General features: G+C 35.4%; 2 protein-coding genes and 1 long non-coding RNA gene across 9 annotated transcripts; 2 read left to right on the top strand and 1 right to left on the bottom strand.

Annotated features, from left to right (window-relative positions):
* Positions 3,341-4,960, top strand: LOC107628594 (putative disease resistance RPP13-like protein 1). The gene is made up of 2 exons (XM_016331223.2): positions 3,341-3,344; positions 3,719-4,960. The coding sequence occupies exons 1-2, from the start codon at positions 3,341-3,343 to the stop codon at positions 4,915-4,917; spliced, it is 1,203 nt and encodes a 400-aa protein (XP_016186709.2). The 3' UTR covers positions 4,918-4,960.
* LOC107626280 (putative disease resistance protein At3g14460) lies at positions 5,109-23,093 on the top strand. Of its 7 annotated transcripts, none has more exons than XM_021116580.1 (4): positions 5,109-10,679; positions 13,060-13,073; positions 20,563-20,985; positions 21,138-21,410. In XM_021116580.1, the coding sequence occupies exons 1-4, from the start codon at positions 7,528-7,530 to the stop codon at positions 21,140-21,142; spliced, it is 3,594 nt and encodes a 1,197-aa protein (XP_020972239.1). In that variant the 5' UTR covers positions 5,109-7,527; the 3' UTR covers positions 21,143-21,410. The 7 variants fall into 7 exon arrangements, 2 of the variants coding, with proteins under 2 accessions (XP_020972239.1, XP_016184610.1); XR_002358176.1 differs by lacking the exons at positions 13,060-13,073; positions 20,563-20,985; positions 21,138-21,410 and adding exons at positions 11,333-11,409; positions 12,004-12,073; positions 12,528-12,985 and having other exon boundaries at positions 5,111-11,113; XR_002358175.1 differs by lacking the exons at positions 13,060-13,073; positions 20,563-20,985; positions 21,138-21,410 and adding exons at positions 11,333-11,429; positions 12,004-12,073; positions 12,528-12,985 and having other exon boundaries at positions 5,111-11,113.
* Positions 14,823-15,904, bottom strand: LOC110269097. The gene is made up of 3 exons (XR_002358181.1): positions 15,611-15,904; positions 15,340-15,426; positions 14,823-14,932 (listed from the first exon to the last, which is right to left on the bottom strand). It is a non-coding gene; the product is annotated as an uncharacterized LOC110269097 (long non-coding RNA).

Here is a 23,138-nt window from a genome sequence, read left to right as displayed (position 1 = left end):
AATCTTAAAATTGACTCAATTAATTAAGTAAAATATACTATACTTTAAATTATTTATCTAAATTTTAATATTAAAATAATTATCCATATATAAATATCTAATATATTCATTATTTATATTATTTAATATTTTTATTGTCTACCTATACTTTTTCGTATTTAATTTCGTGATAGATTCTCTCAAACAAGCTATATTTTTAAGACAATGATTTTACTATTATTGCATTTAGCTTAGCTTATCCATTAACTATTGATATGATGTCATGCTATTTTATATCTATTTGTGCAATTTTTATATTATCTTCGTTTTTCCCAGCCCTGAATTTTTGAGATTTGGTAAACCAAATATTTGCATACATCATATGCAAGTGAAAGAAGCATTATCTATCCATGATGATATTAATGGGATGAATAAGTATATAGAACTAATTTTAATTAATTAATATTAGTTTATTTTTTATTAAAAAATTCATTTTTAAATATTATTTTTTAAAAGATTTACAGTGTAAAATTTACAATTTAAAATAAAAATTTATTTTAAAAATTTAATTGATATTAACTGAAAAAATTAGCTTCTGAATTAAACTCTAATAGTATATATATTGGCAGTCGCCTAGCTAGCTACCCCATTATTTGTCACACATGATAAGTTCACAACTATTTCTTAATTTTTTCTATGACTATTATTTTTCAATCTCATATCATATAATCAATATAGGTGAACTCTATCATACCCTCTCTAAAATAAAAGGTAAATTACCCCTTGTAATATATACAGTAATTATTGATAAATTATTATTTCATTAGAACTCCAAGATTCACACCATCTTTTCTTTTCTTTATGTTTCTCTTAAAATTTAATAACAGTGTCATTTTCATTATCTCCACCAAATACATCTCTTCCCTAATTAAAAAAAAAAAAAAAACTAATGCATTGGTGGGAGCATATTAAACTATTATATTGTCACAAAAAATATTAAATTATTATTCAGATAACAATAAGACAAAATAGAATAAGTATTTTAATATTCACATTTGCCTCAAATATTAATTAATTATTTTATTATTCATGCCATTAATTACCTACAAGAATTTTATTTATGGTGCAAATTCATATCTATCGTACAAACCCATACCCTCTTGCTTTTCTCCGAACGTAATATCTTCTAATACGAAAAAAATCTTAAAAAGAAGAGAGCTGAAAAATTGATAGTTGTGCTCGTTGAAATTGGAGATTAAAAACGTAAGAATAAGTTCAAAATCCTAACTTAATTGATTGAAAATGGTGATTCGATTTAAAAGGAATTAGAATTTTAAAATTGGAGAAGAAGAAGTGTATTTGGTGGAATGATGAAAATGACATTATTATCATGTATCAAGAGAAACATAGCGTCAATTAAAAAGGAAAGAGAAGATAACGTGGATCTTGAAACTCTGGTAGAAAGATAATTATCAATAATCACTGTATATATCACAAGGGGTAATTTATCCTTTATTTTAGAGAGGGTACGGTAGAATTCACCTTTTTTAATAGATGCTGCTAGCTATATCATGGACATTTTAGATAGTCATGGCGGCTACAAAAATATTTTGATTAATTGTTGAGAGGATGAAATTAAAATAATCCAGGTTTATTAACGTGGTAGTTTAATTAATTTATTTGATCATACAATTGTTAACTCAATTAGGTATAAAACTATTTACTCATCTAAAAATATAAAAAGATACAAAACTAGTTATAACTAAGAAGTCCAAAGACAAGTCATAGAAATTCTGAAAAATATCTTCACCTATATAAGAAGTCATATATGCTTTTCAACAATCCTAAGCCTTTGATATTGCTTTAACCTTGGACCGCTGCTTTATATTGAATCTTTATTGTTTCCCTAAAGATCTAAAAGTAGACAGCTTAGGGTTTTGTGTGTAAAATTATTGAATGAGAGATGAAGTGATTAAACTGAATAAACTCTATTATGTCTATAAAAAAAGTGCTATATAACAACAACAATAATAATAATGTCTAGGGATGAGACATTTCTTACAGCAAAACAAAACTTATAATTTTAAAATAATGCACACCACACCTGAGAGAAATTATTGTCAGAAATAAGCATGGTGAATAAAAATATATATTAAAATTCTAGCTGAAAATAAGTGAAAAATCATAGAAATAATATTAAATTGGCATAATATAATAGAATAATTTTATACTATATATTGAGATACTTGAAAATTTGCATATTTTATTGAAAAATAAAATCTAAACGTATTGATAAAATTCAATAAAAAAATCAATATGAACTAATACAAGTTATACTAAGATATTATCAATATGTATATCAATTAAAATATTATTGTTTCTAACAATATGATTGTCTCTGCTGAAGTGTGCCCATCTTTTTTCTCCATTTTCTTTTTTATCATTGGAAACATTTACTTATTTTTTAATGTTTTTGGATTGGTTATGTTTTATTTATTAAAACTGTAGGTGTTATTCTAGGCCATGTTTTTTTTTGTTGTCTACCGTATTTCCTAACCCGATAGGTTAAAGACTAATTTGTCGCAGATCTGAATTCCATTTAAAAGTCTGCCGCTAACCAATGAGTTGCTGCATGAATAAGGCGGAATTCAAACCCTGATATTTACTTAAGCGGACGAGCGAGTTGACTACTTGACCAACCCAAATTGATTTAATATAGGCCATGTTATTTGAATCCAGATAAAATTTAGAATTTTATTTATTTTTTGATAATTATGTGATAATTGATCAGCTCAATATCCCTAAGTTTAGGCTTTTGCATCTTGCCCATTTCGTTTACAGCCCAAGTGTTTTGATTTCTTTACCATTTTTCTACACCAGTTTGGGCCTTTAACCTCAACACACCATTTTTTTAAGAAGTCAATATAAGAGACTTCACTAATATTTGGGCCTCCAAATACCAAAAAAAAAAACAGAAAAGAAAAATTGAAACATCAATAATGGAACTTCAGATGAGGTTATGATTGTTTGGAACTTTGGATGCTTTCAACCATTGATTGATGCTTTCACAGTTTGGAACTTTGGATGCTTTCAACAAAGGAAATTACTGATAGTGACCTTAACAATCATGGGTCCTTTATTTTTTTTTTTCAATTGTAAAGAAAATATATGTTAAGAAATTATATGATAAAAAAAATTACGTGTAACAACATTAATTAAGAAAAAAATTAAGAGTATTTATTTCGTAATGTGTTACAATTTTTATTTATTTTTTAATAATAATGAACAAGATCTGTGGAAACTAATTGTATGTTGAAATAATATTATTGAGAATAACATGAAAAGCTGAAAATTTTCACCGATGGGTAATTCCGTAATTGTCCTCCGACATAATCATCTTTATCATGGTGCTGTACGTAAAAGGCAGCATTATTGCACCACTTGATTTTGTCCCAAGACCATAAGGCTCATCATTCATCAACTCAATTTTAGTCACCACATAAATCAAACACTTTTCTTAGCTCCTGTTTGAGAAAATCCAGAGACTACATTGCAAACTGTGAATCCTTCTTCCCTCATCCTTCACCTTTCTTCCTTTCTTTCTTGTGATCTCATCCGCTGCACTTGAGATCCAATTATGGCTGCAAAACTTGATGGTGGAGCTTATCTCACTTCCTTTGTTGATGCTATTTTGGAGAAGCTTTCTCCAATACTTGAAGATGACTCATTTGTGGAAAAGAACATTTGCTTGGAAGGTTGGAGAAAACTCTGTATGAGGTTGGACCTGTTCTTGATGATGCTGAGCAGAAGCAGTTCACTGACAAGAAAGTGAAGAAGTGGCTTGTTGATCTCCAAGATGCTCTCTATTTTGCTGATGATTTGGTCGATGAACTCTCCACTAAGGCCGCCATCGCCACCACTCTAAGAGATCCAGGTATCTCTTCTTCCTGTTCTTCTCTTGTTGATTCATATATTGAAGATACTGGTGACATGGAAAAAATAGTTGGTACACTAGAGTCTCTTGTAGCAAAGAAAAATTATCATCGTCTGAAAGAGTGCCCCAAGGTGGACATGTCATGGAGAACTCCATCCACATCTCTCGTTGTAAGTTCTGACATTTTTGGTCGGGACGAAGACAAGGAGAAGATAATTAAATTGCTGTTAGATGATACTCGTCATGCTGAATCACCTGTGACTGTCATTCCCATTGTGGGTATGGGCGGAATAGGAAAAACTACTCTGGCTCAACTGGTTTATAGTGATGTCAAAGTGGTGGAAAATTTTGACACTAGAGTATGGGTGTGTGTTGCTGAAAATCCCGACCCTGTTCATGTTACAAGGACAATAATAGGAGCAATAGATTCTTATTCCTGTAGCATGGACAATTTTGATTTTCTTCAGACTAATTTGAAGAAAAGGTTAACAGGAAAGAAATTCTTAGTTGTTTTGGATGATGTCTGGCATGATCACCGAGACACATGGGAGGATTTCCTGAAACCTTTTCGGGATGGGAATATTGGAAGTAAAATTCTCTTAACAACCTGGAGTGAAAAGGTTGCTTCTGTGTTCGTAGCTCCTAATCGACATTATCAATTAAGTTTATTGTCAGGCAAAGATTGTTGGTCGGTGTTTTCGAAGCATTCATCTGTTTCTACTAATTCCGAACAATATGCAACTCTAGAACCAATTGGCAGAAAAATTGTTGAAAAGTGTAAGGGATTACCTTTGGCTGTGAAGACACTTGGAGGCTTACTGCGCAATAAGTATAATGTAAGGGATTGGGAGAATATACTTAAAAGTGAAATTTGGGAACTCCCGGAAGATGAAAGCAAGATTATTCCTGCATTAAGAGTTAGCTATGACTACCTCCCTTCACATTTAAAGCGATGCTTTGTTTATTGCTCACTGTATCCTGAAGATTATCAATTTGCCAAATAGCCCAGTTTGGGTAACTAACTTAATTAAGCTCCTTTTGATAAAATAACTTAAACAATAAATGACTCTGTTAAAAGTAACTTATAAATAAGTTATTTTGTATTTGGATTTTTAACTCTAAAAGTGCTTATTTTATAGAAATGTAATGAAAAGTAGAAGTATTATGAGAGAAGTTATTTTTTTTAACTTCTCTATAAGCTCCAAAATAGCTTCTTAGAAAGTTGCAATTTGATTTTGAAAATTGCACCAGACATTAATACTACTACTTTTCATAAGTCAAAAGTTAAAAAAAGCTACTTCTAGAGTTTCCCAAACGGGTTAGTCTTTTTTGCTGCAATTCATATGCTAATTCTTAGAATTCATAGTGACAGGAGGCCAATTGAAACAGAAGCTTCCAAACCACTACCCAAACATTTTAAGGTTGAATTCGGAATGTTAAGACAGAAAATAAATAAATAAATAAAGGATAAGAAAAAGTTGGTTGTCAAGTGCACATTTTATTTTTATATGCCGGCACACATTTTTTTATTTTAGTAAATTTAAAATTAAGTTTTTTAAATTTAAGAAAACCTGTTGTGCTTCAAGTGTAAGCAAGTAAATCTCATATCAGTAAACTTGGATTAAATAAAGTATATATTTAAAAGATTAATAAACCCATTGCACCAGAGTTTTCCCTCCCTAGTCATATGAAGTAATCCTCAGCTGTATTGTAACAACTGTCTCACATCTAATTTACAACTAACATAGTTATATTTCAATTGTTTGCTGCTCTATCTAAACGAAGTTCACAACAACACTGTCTTACCTATTCTCAACATGGTTTTTGAAAGACTCATTTCTTTTGCTGTTCTTTTTCTATTTGACATTTGCCAGTTTCTTGCTTAGAATAAAAACATAGATGATAATAATAATAATAACAGGAGAGTAAATAGTCAAATACAATGTTACTTTTTCATTTTCATATATTTATTGTTAAAATGATTATCTTATTGGTCAATATATTGTGGCTATCATAAGCTAATATATTTTTCGTTCTTGCTGATGATTCTATTTAACCTTTCAGTTACTTGTCTCACACATATCAGTTACTATGTTAGCTTAATTATTGCTAATAAACAAGTGAAATGTTGATAATTTCCATATTTCATTCCTTTTATTGAAATTGCATCTTTAGGGTCTTGCCAACAACTTGTATCTTGATTTTGATAATCTAAGTCATATTTTTCCTCAATGTTCATTACAGTATTCTTAATGTAAATCTTGCGATTTCATCTGATTTTTCGCATGTTCTGATTATAAGATGATAAATTCACCATGAACTAAATGTTCCCTAGAAAGATAGAGGCCTACAACTCATAATGGGGAACTCAGGACATTATATATGAAGAGAAGAGTGATAGGTAGATTTCCAAGTAATAAGAAAGATAATTCTGTTGGCCTGAATTTTTTTTTTCTATAAACAAAGTTAAGATATATTGATTTTAAAGGCCTTACATAAAGGATAATAAGCCTAGTGGTGAAATTACAACGAAATAAGTTTTAGATTGAAATGTAAATTCAGCTTTGTGTTTGACTGTTTTGGTTCTACTTTCTGTTTTGCAAGAGTTTTCTGTTTTCTGTTTACTTGCCCTTCTTAGCTTCTGTTAGGTGTTATCTGCTATAAATAGAAAGCCTTGATAGATTGTAACAGATTGGTTCCATATTGAAAACAGTTGAGGAAGTTCAGTATTTGCTTCCCTTTCTTCTTTCACAATCATCTTCCTCATCTTCAATTAGTGTTTATATGATTCTGCATAATTTAACAGTGGACCTCAAAGGGTCCGTAGCAGCAACAGGATTTGGGCTTCCCAACAAAACCAAAAAGAAATAAATTAATACACAAAATTACCAACATAATATATATACATACATATACACTTTCCTAGAGTAGAATTACATAGATTAGTCTTGTGACCATGTCCGTGTGAATGTTATAACATGAAGCTTTTTCTTGTCTTTTTTTTTAATTAGTTCTTTTGAATTGTTTACACCACCTTATGAAGGTGGGTTTCGACACTTACCAAAAAACATAAAAGAGTAGCGTATAATATAATATAGAGGCTTATTGTTGATGATAATGCATTTTTTTTTTAAATGAGACAAATTGAGGAGGAGAGAAAGAAAGAAGAGAGAGTTGACTTTTTCCACTATTTAATAATTAGCTAGCCATGTGAGAACTGAGGAATATATAAAATAAATAGAGATAATATTCTGCACATGGAGTAACGTGATTTTGTGATTATGCTATCGGTATGCCCAACTACTATATTGTTTATTTAATTACTTGTATATATTTTGTTGAGCTATGAACGTAATTGGTATCACCTAATTTATGCGTCTGATTTTTTCAATTAATTATTATACAATATTCAGCATTGTAACAAATGTCTTAGCACTACTCGGCAAAGAACGTTGTTAGTGCACTGTGAACCTTAAACACTTGAGATCCCCTGTGCTTGAGAAGTACATCTACATTTAACAGTCTAGCTCCAACAATTTTCCTAATTACCTTACAATCCTTCTTTCTTTTTCTCTTTGTTGTGATCGCATCATCTCCTGAATTTGGGGTTGATCATGGCTGCAAAACTTGTGGGTGGAGCCTATCTCTCTTCCTTTGTTGATGCTGTTTTGAATAAACTGTCTGATGTCAAGTCAACCCCAATTGCAACGAAGTTAGCCGACCAGAAGTTTCTTCGAAGGCTGAGGGCATGTCTCCGTGCCGTTCGACCTGTGCTTGATGATGCAGAGCAGAAGCAGATCAGAGACCAAGAAGTCAATAAATGGCTTGTGGATCTCCAAGATGCTCTCTATTTGGCTGATGACTTGTTGGATGAACTCTCCACTAAAGCTGCCACTGCCACTCCTACTCAAAGTGATCCAGGTAACTCATCTTACCATTATCATTATGCTGTTGATTCAGTGGTGGAATATAGTGATGGTGATGAGATAAGGATAGTAGAGAGCATGCAAGACATAGTTGATAAACTAGAGTCTATCGTTGAGGAGAAAGATGATCTTGGTCTAAAACAAGAGCTTGTCGAAGATCCAAAAGACATGTCATGGAGAATTCAATCATCCCTGGTTGAATCTTCTGATATATATGGCAGGAACGATGACAAAGAGGCAATCATAAAATTGTTGTTAGACGACACTTGCGATGATAAATTGTCTGTGATCTCTATAGAAGGTATTGGTGGAATTGGAAAGACTACTTTGGCTCAGTTGGTTTACAACGATGCCAGAGTGAAGGAGAAGTTTGCCATTAAAGCATGGGTGTGTGTTGCTACTAGATTTGATCCTATTAGTGTTTCAAAGGCTATAATAGAGGAAATAACTTCTCTTTGTAACATGGTTAACTTGAATTCACTTCAAACTCAATTGAAGGAAAAGTTAACACAGAAGACATTCTTAGTTGTCTTAGATGATGTTTGGGATAATCAGCAAAATTTGTGGGACAATTTTCTAAAACCATTTTTGAGTGGGAATAAAGGAAGTAAAATTCTCTTAACTACTCGCAATAAAAATGTTGATTCTGTAGTGTCAAATACAAATCTACATTACAAACTAGATATATTGTCTCCCAATGATTGTTGGTCATTATTTTTGAAACATTCATCTCTTTCTACTAATTCTAGACAATATGTAATCCTAGAAAAAATTGGTAAAAAAATTGTTGAAAAGTGTAAGGGATTACCTTTGGCTTTAAAGACACTTGGGGGTTTATTGTGCAAGAAGAAAAATGAGGAATATTGGGAGACGACACTGAAAAGTGAAATTTGGGAGCTTCCGGAAGACAAGAGTGAGATTGTTCCTGCATTAAGAGTTAGTTATCACTATCTTCCTTCACATTTAAAGCGGTGCTTTGTTTATTGCTCATTATACCCTGAAGATTATCAATTTGACAAAGACGAATTAATTTTGTTGTGGATGGCTGAAGATTTGGTACAACCAATAGAAAATTACACATTAGAAAATATTGGTTGTGCATATTTTGATGAATTAGTTGCAAGGTCATTTTTTCAGTCTTCTAGTAAAAATGTTAGCTTATTTGTAATGCATGATCTCATGCATGATTTAGCAACATTCTTTGCTGGAAAGTTCTATTTCAGTGTTAGAGAATTTGGAGACCGACAAAAAATTTGCAGCAAAACTCGTCATTTGTCATATATGGTAAATCCTCGTGATCCAATATTAAGACTTGAAGAGGCCTATAAGGGAGCAATACATATGAGAACTTTTTTAGATGTACATTTTTCTCATCAGCCTTATGGTTCAATTAAGTTAGAAAGTGATTTTTGGCTCTTCCAGTTACATATGAGGTGTTTAAGAGTTTTGTCATTTAAATCTTTTTCTATTGAGTCATTGCCGGATTCAATAGGTGAGTTGATCCATTTGCATTATTTGGATCTCTCGTACACACCTATTTTGACATTGCCTGAGTCGTTGTGTAAAGTATACAATCTTCAAACGTTGAAGTTGAGGTATTGTGATAAGCTAGCGATGCTTCCAAGCCGCATACAGGAACTTGTGAACCTGCGTCATCTTGATATCAGAGGCACTTATTGTTTGAAAGAGATGTCGAAGGGAATGAGCAAGTTAAAGCATCTGAACTTGTTAAGTGATTATATTGTGGGAAAGCATGAGGAGAACGGGATAAGAGAATTGGGAGCACTTGACAATCTTCATGGCTCACTTTCCATCTCCAAGTTAGAGAATGTCAACAACAGCCGCGAAGCTTTGGAGGCAAAGATGGGTAAGAAGAAGCACGTCATCATTTTAGACTTGAAATGGCGTAGAGAAGGTGATATTGTTGATGTTGAAACTGCAAGAGATATACTTGAGGAATTACAACCTCACCGAAACTTGAAAGAGTTATCAATTGATGGTTATAGGGGTGGAATATTCCCCGATTGGTTGGGCCTTTCTTCCTACTCCAATGTAACCATATTGACTCTAAATCGTTGCAAGAATTGCCGTCAGGTTCCTTCACTGGGACAGTTACCCTCTCTGCAGTATCTGGAGATATTGGGACTTGAAGGGTTGGAGAGAATTGGTGGTGAGTTTTACAACAACGCTGAATCATCTCATCAGGGGACACCCTTCAGGTCTCTTCTAAGTCTGAGATTTGATAAAATGCATCGCTGGAGAGAGTGGCATATTCCTGATGAGATTGATGTATTTCCGAAACTTGAAAACCTTTCAATACGTGATTGTCCGGTGTTAAGTGGAGATCTGCCTGCTCACCTTCCAGTTCTGGAGCAACTTAGCATTGTTGGATGCGAAAAGCTTGCATGTTCACTGCCGAGAGCTCCCAAGCTTCACCAATTAACTGTAAAGGGTTCTGGGTTCTACAGGAATGCGGCACCGCATGAGGTATTAATTAAAGAAACCCAGCTGGCGAAGTCCGCACTAGAGTGCCTGTCCCACATCCAATCGCCGTGTTTCCAGGATTTGGAAATCCATGAGTGTAGGTCAGCAATATCAATTTCAGGAGATTATTTGCCCGATTCATTACAATTTCTGAGAATCTGGGATTGTTCAAAATTAACATTCTCAGAGCCACTGCAACACAAGTCTCTAACGCAGATAGACGTGACCCGGTGTGGTTCACTGACGTTGTTGCCATTGGGGGCCCTTCCAAATCTCAAGAAACTCTCAATCTCAAAATGCCTCCATTTAGTATCAGTGCCGGAGCTAGGCTTTGCTGCGCCCCACCTAGAGGAACTGTATATGCGGGATTGCCCAGAAATGGATTGTTTTGGAAAGGAGTGCCTCCCGCCGAGCTTGACAACTCTTTGGATCAATAATTGCGAGAAACTAGAGAGGTGGATAACATCAAAGGGTTTGCAGAGTGAAGGCCTTACCCATCTTATGCTTCATAAATGGAATGAAGTTAAGTCATTCCCAAGAGAGGGTTGCCTTCCTTCTTCCCTCCAGTCTCTACAATTGTGGTCCTTTTCAAATCTGGAGACGCTAGACTGCAAGGGCCTTCACCAACTCTCCTTCCTCCAAAAATTAACAATTGAATACTGTCGAAAGCTGGAGAATATCACACAAGAAAACCTGCCTTCCTCCATATCAGAACTCCTCATCAGGGGAGAATGTCCTTTGAGAAGTAAGCTGGAAGAGATGAACGACCCACGGATTCAATTCGACACAGGTAATTGTTTTTGCTCTCATCTTCCCTAAACTCACTGAACGCTCTCCAATTACAATGCTAATTGTTCCCACGGTCCCACCAAACATTCTCATTCCCTTGTTAATATGCCAAACTAATTTTTCCCCTTAATTTTTTAATATATGTTTTCACTCTTAGATCTTAGCCATTTATCTGTACCTTAGCTACCGTTTCACTCCCAATTTCTTTGGTTGATTGCAGTCTAGGAGGATCAGTTTTGTTGATTCTGATTTTCCACCATTTCTGCAACATGCAAGGATTCTGTCAATATGTTATTGGTTCATTTCGTGAATCTCAGGGACTATCTGGGGTTTAACTTGGTGGAGGTGCGTTTGTACTTTATGAAATACATTATTCTCTTCGCTTTGCAAAGTCATAGCAATTTTCGAATTACCAAAACAGAACATACTTTAGTTATGCCATTAGATTTGAGTTTTCTGCTTCTGTCAGATTTGAGTTCATAGAATTTTGCTTTTTATTTTCAAATTTTTGGACTCTGTTTATCTCGTACAATCCTGTTATGTGATGCCTATCTGAAATTTTCATCTTTAATCCATTATGAGTAAACCAAGGTTCATGAAGAGATGAAAGACCCACAAATTCAATATGAAAGTTATGGCAAATGTAATTAGGAAGGAAACGGCTTACTTTACTTATGTCATCGGATTTCAATTTTTTATATTTGTGTCATTTTGGGAACTTCTGAGACAAGTAATAGATTTTGAAGATGCTGCAATTTTTAATTCATTTTTTATGTTTATATTTGTGTCCTCTTGCATTGGATCTTCCTCATTTGACCTCATCAAATTCTATTATGTGTTACTATATGGTTTGTAAGTGCTAAATGAAATGTTGGTTTTCATTTATAATAGGGAAGACTGAAGAGTCAATATTAATACATGGCTGAGGCAAGTTGAGAATTGGGGTGCACTGATATCAAAGGTAACATAAGGAAATTATAATTGTTTCTTTGTGTTGATGGTTACTTAATAATGTCTCCTACTTGTTCATTTTTTCCATATAATTACACTTGTCTCTATTTGAAATGCAGAGCCTAAAATTGTAAGAAATTCGTAGATATCACAATGCATGCATTCATTGAAAACCAGTGCTCATTGTAAATGGCCTCCAGATTTATGTTGAATTCATCTATTTTAAATGGATAATTGCAATAGAATTTCTCATCGCTAGTTTAGAAGTCATAACATGCAAAACTTCAGTTCCCATGCTGTGGTGCAAAAATTAAATTGATTGAATATATTATATAAGCAAATGTTCTAGCTCCATTGCTTGATGCTTTCGTCTTTTATAGAACAATGTTCTCCTTGATAATCTGGCAGCATTGTGCATCACTATGCTTCCTCTTATAATACAAATCCATTTTTGTTCTATACAGGTTTCTCATTACTCAGATTGGGAAATTCAATATACATTTCTTTTCTGGAATTGCTAAATCTATGACTGGGACTGCCCTTCATTCAAGCTTCATGATCAAACACCTCAGGTTCCCAATTTTTTTTTCTCTGACTGGCTAGGCTGCATTCCACTGAAAGCCTCTTCCATACATCACGGCCTACAAAGTTTTCTTTTGTTGAAGGAGGTTTGCTGCCTAACTTGATGGAGCTTTGTATTAGAGAATGTGAAAAACTAATTAACCCCCTATTCTGTATTATATAGTAAGTCAGGGTGTAAGTTTCTGTTTTAAGCTTCCTGTTTGAGTCTGTTTTGGAATTCTTTCTTTATAGGCTAGTTCCGTCACATATACAAGGTTCCCCTTTGTATCTTGTGTGTAATCAATGAAACTCTTTCTTTCTTCACATATTTTGTCCTAGCCTAAGTTAATAATTTTAGACATTTAACATCCTCTTAGTCTTTTTTGCTGCAATTCATATGCTAATTCTTAGAATTCATAGTGACAGGAGGCCAATTGAAACAGAAGCTTCCAAACCACTACCCAAACTTTTTAAGGTTGAATTCAGAATGTTCAGACAGAAAATAATAAATAAATAAAGGATAAGAAAGAGTTGGTTGTCAAATGATTACTTGCTGAAATTGTCTGAGTCATTGTGTAGATTATACAATCTCCAAACCTTTGAAGTTGAGTAATTGTGAGAATCTAGAGACGCTTCCTAGCTGTATGCAAGATCTTGTGAACCTGTGCCATCTTGATATTAGAGTACCTAGTCGTTTAAAAGAGATGCCAAAAGGAAAAGTAAGTTAAAGCATCTGAATTTCTTAAGTGGTTATATTATCGGGAAGAAAGTGGAGAATGGGATAAGAGAATTGGGAACACTTGACGATCTTTATGGCTCATTTTGAATTTCCAACCTAGGGAATGTCAGCAACAGCAGTGAAGCTTTAAAGGCAAAGCTGGGTAACAAGAAGCACATCAACAGTTTAGAGTTGAAATGGAGACAATATCGTGATATTATTGATGTTCAAACTGAAAGAGACATGCTTCCCGACTTACAACCTCATCAAAACTTGAAAGAGTTATCGATTGAGAATTATAGGGGTGAAATATTCCCAGATTGGTTAGGCTTCAGCCTTTCTTCCTACGGCAGTATGACTAAACTGAGTCTGAGTCGTTGTAAGAATTGCCGCCAGCTCCCTTCACTCGGACAGTTACCCGCTTTACAGCATCTGGAGTTTTTTGAACTTGATGAGATGGTGAAAATTGATTGTGAGTTTTACAAAAACAATGAATCATTACAGCATGAGACGCCTTTCAAAGCTCTTGAAAGTCTGGCATTTAAGAAAATGCGTGGCTAGTGGGAGTGGCATATTCCTGATGAGTTTGATGGATTTCCCAAAGTTAAAAGGCTTTCAATAGAACAATGTCCGGTGTTAAGTGGAGATCTGCCTGCTCGCCTTCCGGCTCTGGAGAAACTTAGCATCTGGAAATGCAAGGAGCTTGCATGTCCACTGCCGAAATCTCCCAAGCTTAGCCAGTTATGTGTAAGTGAGACTTATGTTGGGAATCTGGCACCGCAGGAGGTAGTTATTTCAGAAACCCAGCTGGCAATGTCCGTATTGGAATGCCTGCCGCACATCCAACCGCCTCGTGTCTGACTTCTGAAGATCAGAAAGTGTTGTTCAGCCATATCAATTTCAGGATATTATTTACCCGCTTCGTTGCGATATCTGGAACTCACTTGGTGTTCAAAGTTAACATTCTCCGAGCAACTGCAACACATATTCCTAACGGAGATAGATGTGTCCAATTGTGATTCACTGATGTTGCTTCCGTTGGGGGACCTTCCAAATCTCATGAGACTCAAAATCGATAAGTGTGCAAACATGGATTACGTTGTGGTAACATATGACGATGATTATGACGATCTTCCAAGTCTCCATTCTTTAAGCATCTCAATGGATTCTTTTAGAGAGGAGTGCCTGCCACTGAGCTTGACAACTCTTGGGATCTGTGGATGGGAGAAGCTATCAAGTTGGAGATTGCGGAGTGAAGGCCTTACCCATCTTGCCTTCCTGCTTCTCTTGAGTCTCTAAAATTGTGGAACTTTCGAGATCTGGAGACGCTAGACTGTAAGGGCCTTAAGTATTGAAGACTCTCTTAAGCTGGAGAATATCACAGAAAGAAAAGTTGCTGCCTGCTGGAAAAGATTCAATCTGAAACTGACATCGTCCACAGGTAATTGTTTTTGGCTCTTCTCTAAGCTCACTGCACGTTGTCCAATTACAATGCTAATTGTTGGCACCAAACATTTTCATTCTTTGTTAATACACCATCACTATATTTTGTATCTTTTCATTCTTAGCCATTTCTCTAGACCCTGGCTACTGTGTCAGGCACAAGAAAAAACAATTATTGGCCAATTTTCATACTTGACTACAGAATAAGAGGATGACTAGTGTTGATTCTGATTTTCTACCATTTTTGCATCATGTAAGGGTTCTGTCTATTAATGTACTATGGAAGACTTACGTCCATACTTTATGACATGGATTATTCTGTTTGATATGTGTGAAGTCATGCCAACTTTTGAATTATAGGGTGTCGTTATCCAGAAGCTGCATGTTAGTCCCAATACACTTCCATAGTCAATATCTACAATTTCTAATATATATTCATTTAATAGGGTGTTATATAGTTTGAGTTCTGTCATTGTGTTTGTGTGTTGCTATTGCTGCTACGGTGCTACCACTTACACTGTTTCTGTATATTGGAATTGCCTACATAATCATACCTTGCTTTCTTCAGGTGTGTAAGAACACACAGATCAACTTGCTATACCAATGAATCCCTCTAGAGCAACTAATTTTGTGAATAAAGACTGCAAAAGAAGTCAATAATCAAAGGTAACTTAAGGTTTATAGTTTTTTTGTGCTCATGTTATGCATTATTTAAATCCTTGTCTCCATCTAATTATACTTGTCTTCGTTTTAAATGCGCAGTCTAAGATTGCAAGAAAATTGTTTCATAGATATGATAATGCAAATATTCGATGATAAACTAACAGTGGTTGTGAAAGGCTTCCTCGATATGCAGTTTCAAGCATCCAGTGAGTGTGTTGATCATTAATTTCTTGGTGTTGCTAACTGAAAGACATTAGAAGATCATAACCAATCTGGCAAAAATTTAATTCGTTAAATATATCTATATAAACACAACTCTAGCTCCATTGGTTGATGTTTCATCCTTCATAAAACAAATGTTATACTTTCAATATTCTGCGGCATTATGGTGCTATCTCATTATGCTTCTTATAGTAAACTCGACAATTAACAATTTTGTTATCCTGTACAGGTATTGGGCCTCCCGAAGACCCTGAAAACATATGATTTCTTCCCTGAAATTGGTGAATCTATGATGGGGACTGCTAGCGTAAACTGGTCACAATTCAATGCTCGGTTGCACTCCAGCTAAAAAGCCTGAGTAGAGCTGCTTCTTCTTCTCTAATCTGACTCTTCCAACAATAAAAGTAAACTGCTAGATGTACACTGCCAAATGAAGGAAAATTTCTTAAATCCTGAACGAGGGGGAGCTTTTCTATTCTTCCCCTGCATATATCTTAAGCCATTGCAGTGATTTTGCAATTTTGAGAGTAAAAGTATTGGGATCTGCATCAATAAAAGGTGAAGATGATATCCGGGGCCGAAAATTTCTTCCTCAATGAGGACGAAAGAATTTCTCCAAATAAAGCTCAAAAGTTTGGTACAAAATTTCCAACGTATGCAGGATTGAAGTTGATATAGGAGATGGATTAGATGTTACATCTTCAACAGGTAATTTATTTCATTCTTTTCTAAAGCTATTGCATGCTGTCTATATATATATGTTGTGGTTCTGTAATTTGCAATTTTTAGTGTTTGGGCATTTGACTGAATTGTGATGATTAATTTCGACACTCACTTGGAGGTGTTATTTGTTACCTTACTAAGAAGTAAGAACACTTGCTTATATTATTAAGAAGGGTTAAGTACAATTTTTGTCTTAAGGTTTGTCGAAAAATTTGTTCGTTTCCAACTATTTTTTGTATACAAAATCGTTCCTAAGGTTTAACTTAGTTTTAAAATAGTGATTTGTTCTAAAATTATAATTTTTATTACCAAACTACAAGAAGAAGAAGGGGAAGGGAAGAAGAGGGGAAAGGGGGACGGCGCCGGCGAGGGTTGGAGCTGCCGTCGCCGTCGCTGTCGCCGGCCAGGCTTGGGGTCGCCGTCGCCGTCGAGAATCAGAGCCAGAGGGAGAGAGAGCCTTCTTCATGATCCTGCTCACGTTTGCGATCGGTAGGAACTGGTTCGACTCCTGCGGCGACAGCTCGCTGTTATTGTTCCCAGTGGAGGATGGTGACTTGGTGCGCTCCGCCGCTGCTGGTGATTTTATTGTTGTTGTTGCTGGTGATGGAGAAGCAAGAAAAAGAAGAATAAAAATTGGATATTTGGTGAGAAAAGAGAAGGGTATTTTAGTACTTGAAAGACCATTTTAAAACTAAGTTAAATTTTAAAATGATTTTGTGTGAAAAAAAAGGTTAGGAATAAAAAAAATTTTCAGACCTATAAGGTGTAACAACATTATTTAAGAAAAAATTAAGAGTATTTATTTTGAAATGTGTTTCAATTTTTATTTCTTTTTTTTAATAATAATGAACAAGATTTGTGGAAACTAATTGTATGTTGAAATAATATTATTGAGAATAACATGAAAAGGCGAAAATTTTCACTGATGGCTAATTCCGTAATTGTCCTCCGACATAATCATCTTTATCATGGTGCTGTACGTAAAAGCCAGCATTATTGCACCACTTGATTTTGTCCCAAGACCATAAAGCTCATCATTCATCAAGTCAATTTTAGTCATCACAAATCAAACACTTTTCTTAGCTCCTGTTTGAGAAAACCCAGAGAGTACATTGCAAACTGTGAACCCTTCTTCCCTCATCCTTCACCTTTCTTTCTTCCTTGTGATCTCATCAGCTGCACTTGAGATCCAATCATGGCTGCAAAACTTTATGGTGGAGCATATCTCACTTCCTTTGTTGATGCTATTTTGGAGAAGCTTTCTCCAATACTTGAAGACGACTCATTTGTGGAAAGGAACATCTTGCTTGGAAGGTTGGAGAAAACTATGTATGAGGTTGGACCTGTTCTTGATGATGCTGAGCAGAAGCAGTTCACTAACAAGAAAGTGAAGAAGTGGCTTGTTGATCTCCAAGATGCTCTCTATTTTGCTGATGATTTGGTCGATGAACTCTCCACTAAGGCCGCCATCGCCACCACTCTAAGAGATCCAGGTATCTCTTCTTCCTGTTCTTCTCTTGTTGATTCATATATTGAAGATACTGGTGACATGGAAAAAATAGTTTGTACACTAGAGTCTGTTGTAGCAAAGAAAAATTATCATCGTCTGAAAGAGTGCCCCAAGGTGGACATGTCGTCATGGAGAACTCCATCCACATCTCTCGTTGTAAGTTCTGACATTTTTGGTCGGGATGAAGACAAGGAGAAGATAATCAAATTGCTGTTAGATGATACTCGTCATGCTGAATCATCTGTAACTGTGATCCCCATTGTGGGTATGGGCGGAATAGGAAAAACTACGTTGGCTCAACTGGTTTACAATGATGTCAAAGTGGTGGAAAATTTTGACACGAGAGTATGGGTGTGTGTTGCTGAAAATCCCGACCCTGTTCATGTTACAAGGACAATAATAGGAGCAATAGATTCCTATCCTTGTACCATGGACAATTTTGATTTTCTTCAAACTACTTTAAAAAAAAATTTAACAGAAAAGAAATTCTTAATTGTTTTGGATGATGTCTGGCATGATCATCGAGACACATGGGAGGATTTCCTAAAACCTTTTCGGGATGGGAATATTGGAAGTAAAATTCTCTTAACAACCCGGAGTGAAAAGGTTGCTTCTGTGTTCGTAGCTCCTAATCGACATTATCAATTAAGTTTATTGTCAGGAGAAGATTGTTGGTCGGTGTTTTTGAAGCATTCATCTGTTTCTACTAATTCCGAACAATATGCAACTCTAGAACCAATTGGTAGAAAAATTGTTGAAAAGTGTAAGGGGTTACCTTTGGCTGTGAAGACACTTGGAGGCTTACTGCGCAATAAGTATAATGTAAGGGATTGGGAGAATATACTTAAAAGTGAAATTTGGGAACTCCCGGAAGATGAAAGTAAGATTATTCCTGCATTAAGAGTTAGCTATCACTACCTCCCTTCACATTTAAAGCGATGCTTTGTTTATTGCTCACTGTATCCTGAAGATTATCAATTTGACAAAGATGAATTAGTCTTGTTGTGGATGGCTGAAGATCTCTTACAGCCAATTGAAAACAATGCATTAGAAGATATTGGTTGTGCTTATTTTGATGAATTAGTTGCAAGATCATTTTTTCAACTTTCTAGTGATGATGCTGGGTTATTTGTAATGCACGATCTCATGCATGATCTAGCAACGTTTTTTGCTGGAAAATTCCTTTCCAGAGTCGACAAATTTGGCAATCCACACATGGCAGATAGCAAAACTCGTCATTTGTCATATTGGGATCCAATCTCAAGTTTTCTAGAGCCCTATAATGGAGCAATATATATGAGAACATTTCTATGTGTTCATGCTCAATTAAATGATATTGAATGTGATTTTTGGCTACAACAATTAAAGTGTTCAAGAGTTTTGTCATTTTGTCGTTTTAAAATCCTGTCATTGCCTGATTCAATAGGTGAGTTGATCCATTTGCGTTATTTGGATCTCTTTGGAACACCTATTCTCACATTGCCGGAATCATTGTCTAAATTATACAATCTTCAAACGTTGAAGTTGAGGGATTGTTGGATGCTAAAGATGCTTCCCAACGGCATGCAAGATCTTGTGAACCTACGCCATCTTGATATCAGGGGAGCTGATCGTTTAGAAGAGATGCCAAAAGGAATGAGTAAGTTAAAGCATCTGAACTTCTTAACTGGTTATATTGTCGGGAAGCAAGTGGAGAATGGGATAAGAGAATTGGGAGCACTTGATGATCTTCATGGCTCACTTTGCATCTCCAAGTTAGAGAATGTGAACAACAGCCGTGAAGCTTTGGAGGCGAAGATGGGTAACAAGAAGCACATCAACATTTTAGAATTGAAATGGCGTAGAGGTGATATTGTTGATGTTGAAAGTGCAAGAGATTTACTTGAGGAGTTACAACCTCACCGAAACTTGAAAGAGTTATCAATTGAAGGTTATAGGGGTGAAATATTCCCCGATTGGTTAGGCTTTTCTTGCTACTCCAATATGACTAAATTGAGTCTGAGGAGTTGTAAGAATTGTCGTCAGCTTCCTTCGTTGGGACAGTTACCGTCTCTGCAGCATCTGGATATCACGGGACTTGATGGGTTGGAGAGAATTGGTGGTGAGTTTTACAACAACCCTGAATCATCTCATCAGGGGACACCCTTCAGATCTCTTCTAAGTCTGAGATTTGATAAAATGCCTCGCTGGCGAGAGTGGCATATTCCTGATGAGTTTGATGGATTTCCAAAACTTAAAAACTTTTCAATACTTCACTGTCCGGTGTTAAGTGGAGATCTGCCTGCTCACCTTCCAGCTCTGGAGGAACTTAGCATTTGGGAATGTGAAGAACTTTCGTGTTCACTTCCGAGAGCTCCCAAGCTTCAGCATCTTAGCATTATGCCGGCGAAGTCCGTATTGGAGTGCCTGCTCCACATCCAATCGTTGCCGTGTCTCCAAAGTTTGATAATCTGCAAGTGTTCGTCAGCCATATCAATTTCAGGAGACTATTTGCCCGATTCATTACAATATCTGGAAATCACGGGGTGTTCAAAATTAACATTCTCAGAGCCACTGCAACACAAGTCTCTAACGCAGATATACGTGAACCGGTGTGATTCAGTGACGTTGTTTCCATTGGGGGCCCTTCCAAATCTCAAGACACTGTATATCTCAGATTGCCCAGAAATGGATTGTTTTGGAGAGGAGTGCCTCCCGCCGAGCTTGACAACTCTTCGTATCGGTGGCTGCTGCGAGAAACTAGAGAGGTGGATAACATCAAAGGGTTTGCAGAGTGAAGGCCTTACCCATCTTAGCATTGGTCCATGGGATGAAGTTAAGTCGTTCCCGGGAGAGGGTTGCCTTCCTGCTTCCCTCGAGTATCTACATTTGTCGTGGTTTTCAAATCTGGAGACGCTAGACTGCAAGGGCCTTCACCAACTCTCCTTCCTCCAAAATTTAACAATTGACTACTGTCGAAAGCTGGAGAATATCACACAAGAAAACCTGCCTGCCTCCATATCAAAACTCCACATCAGGGGAGAATGTCCTTTGAGGAGTAAGCTGGAAGAGATGAACGATCCACGAATTCAATTCGACACAGGTAATTGTTTTTGCTCTTATCTTCCCTAAACTCACTGCACGCTCTCCAATTACAATGCTAATTGTTCCCACCAAACATTCTCTTTGCATTGTTAATATGCCAAACCAATTTTTCCCCTTAATTTTAAATATATCTTTTCCCCTTGATTGCAGACTAGGAGGACTAGTTTCGTTGATTTCTGCAACATGCAAGGATTCTGTCTAGTAATATGTTAAGGAGGAGGTGCGATCATACTTTATGAAATACATTATTCCGTTTGATTTGCAAAGTCATATCAATTCTCGAATGCAGAGTTTAATGTTGCAAGAAATTCATAGATATGATAATGCAAGCATTCTATTAAAACCAGTGCAAGGATGTTTTGTGGTTTCAAGCGTCTTTGTGAGTGCTTGGCACAGCACACACTTCATCCATTTTGAAGGTGCTCCAGTTTTTAATTCAATTTGACAAGTTTATTTATTTATTTTTTGGTTTTTCCCCACATACTCTTGCATTGGATCTTTCTCATTTGACCTCATCGAATTCTATTATGTGATGCTAATCTCACTTTTATTATTATCATCTTCAATCAAAATTGATCTGCCCAACATTCTTGCAGCTTTTTTTGTTTTTGAGAGAAGGGGGGGGGGGTTGTTTAGGCAAACAAAAAGAAAAAACAGAGAAAAGAAAAAACTGAATGTTAATATCCCACTATACTTCAAATATCTTTTTTCGAGTTATCTTTTTTTTAAAGATCTTTTAGAAAAGTAAAAATAATTTTATGTTTAGATATCTCATTCAAATTATTCATTAAAGTTTCATGGTCAACCATCACTAGTTCATTAAGTCCAAACTCAAGTTTTACCAGGGAATACCGTGAGTTTTAGTTGGGAACTTAGGAACAAGATTATAAGAGTTGGTCGTAACTCAAATTTAGTTAGGGTTTTAATTTCTGTTTTACACTTTCTGTTTGGGTCTGTTTTGAATCTCTTTCTCTATTGACTAGTTTCCTCGCATATATAAGGTTGATATGAAATGGAATTGATGATCCAACATTTTCAATGGTTATTTGTTTCATCCTCTCCAGAAGTTATTGCATGTTGTCCAAATGTTTACTTTATGTACCAAGATTTTCTTTTGCATAAGAAAATTCATGCAGATTTTTTTTTTTCAAGTGTTTAATGCCTGAGCATGTGACTGAATTGTGATGATTAATTGAGACACTCAAACTTTGTTGATAAATGTGGTGTTATTTGTCACCTAAGTGAAATCGGCATTATACTTATTGTATGAATTATTTGTTGATGTTGTAATAATCTTGGATTTCATCGAGCTAACCTGATATTACAACAGAGTAACTTGAATTTCTCCGTTCAACCATAGGCACGATCTATTGCTGAACTCAGATATGGAACTTCAAAGTGGATTATCCTAGTGGACATGTTGTGCCTTCTCATTCTGCTGTTTTAATGGAAGCCGAAGAGAGAACTTCTGTGTCTGTGGTTTCACTTTTGCTGCGTGCAAGGGCATAAAAGTCAATCAATTTTACATTATATAAATGCATGCTGGTGTTTAACATAATCTCTTCAATTTGATTTAATTAATCAAGAGTGACAAGGGGCATCACATTGACTGAAATAGCAGCAACAGTCTAATGCCTGAGAATGTTGAAGATGTTCACGACTGAAAAGTTGTCAATGGCACATAATCCAGTCTTACAGAATATATCTAAACATTTTAATTTTTAAATTCGGTTTTCTTTTTGGGAGGGATAAAATAATTAAGAATAAATTGTTTGTGTCTCACATGAAACCGATGTCAAATCTGTTTCTGAAAATTGTGAGTTTTTACCAAGGAATACCCTGAGTTTGAGGTGGGATGTCAGGACTTTAGAGTTCCTTTGTAACTTTCCATTCTGTATTTTTAGTCAGTCAGGTGTTATTGTCTTTTTTCAGGGAACCTTTTTAAACTAACTAAAAATGCAAAATTTGTTTGTAAGTTAAGAAATGTACCCTCTAGGCATATATTACTACTTAGTCTTGTATGTTGTATAATGTGTAATCCATATACTAGCTATTATACTTCATAGTGAAAGGAGGCCAATTGAAATAGAAGCGTAGGTGAATTAATCAAAACAATCTCAGACATTTTACCCTATCATATATAAAGCATTA

This window comes from Arachis ipaensis, chromosome B02 (genome assembly GCF_000816755.2).
Source record: "Arachis ipaensis cultivar K30076 chromosome B02, Araip1.1, whole genome shotgun sequence".
NCBI lineage: Eukaryota > Viridiplantae > Streptophyta > Magnoliopsida > Fabales > Fabaceae > Arachis > Arachis ipaensis.
This window is presented reverse-complemented; position numbering and strand designations above follow the sequence as displayed.

Bases quoted from the DNA above. Each gene is read 5' to 3' on its own strand.
- LOC107626280 (XM_016329124.2), top strand. From the start codon at position 7,528: ATGGCTGCAAAACTTGTGGGTGGAGCCTATCTCTCTTCCTTTGTTGAT.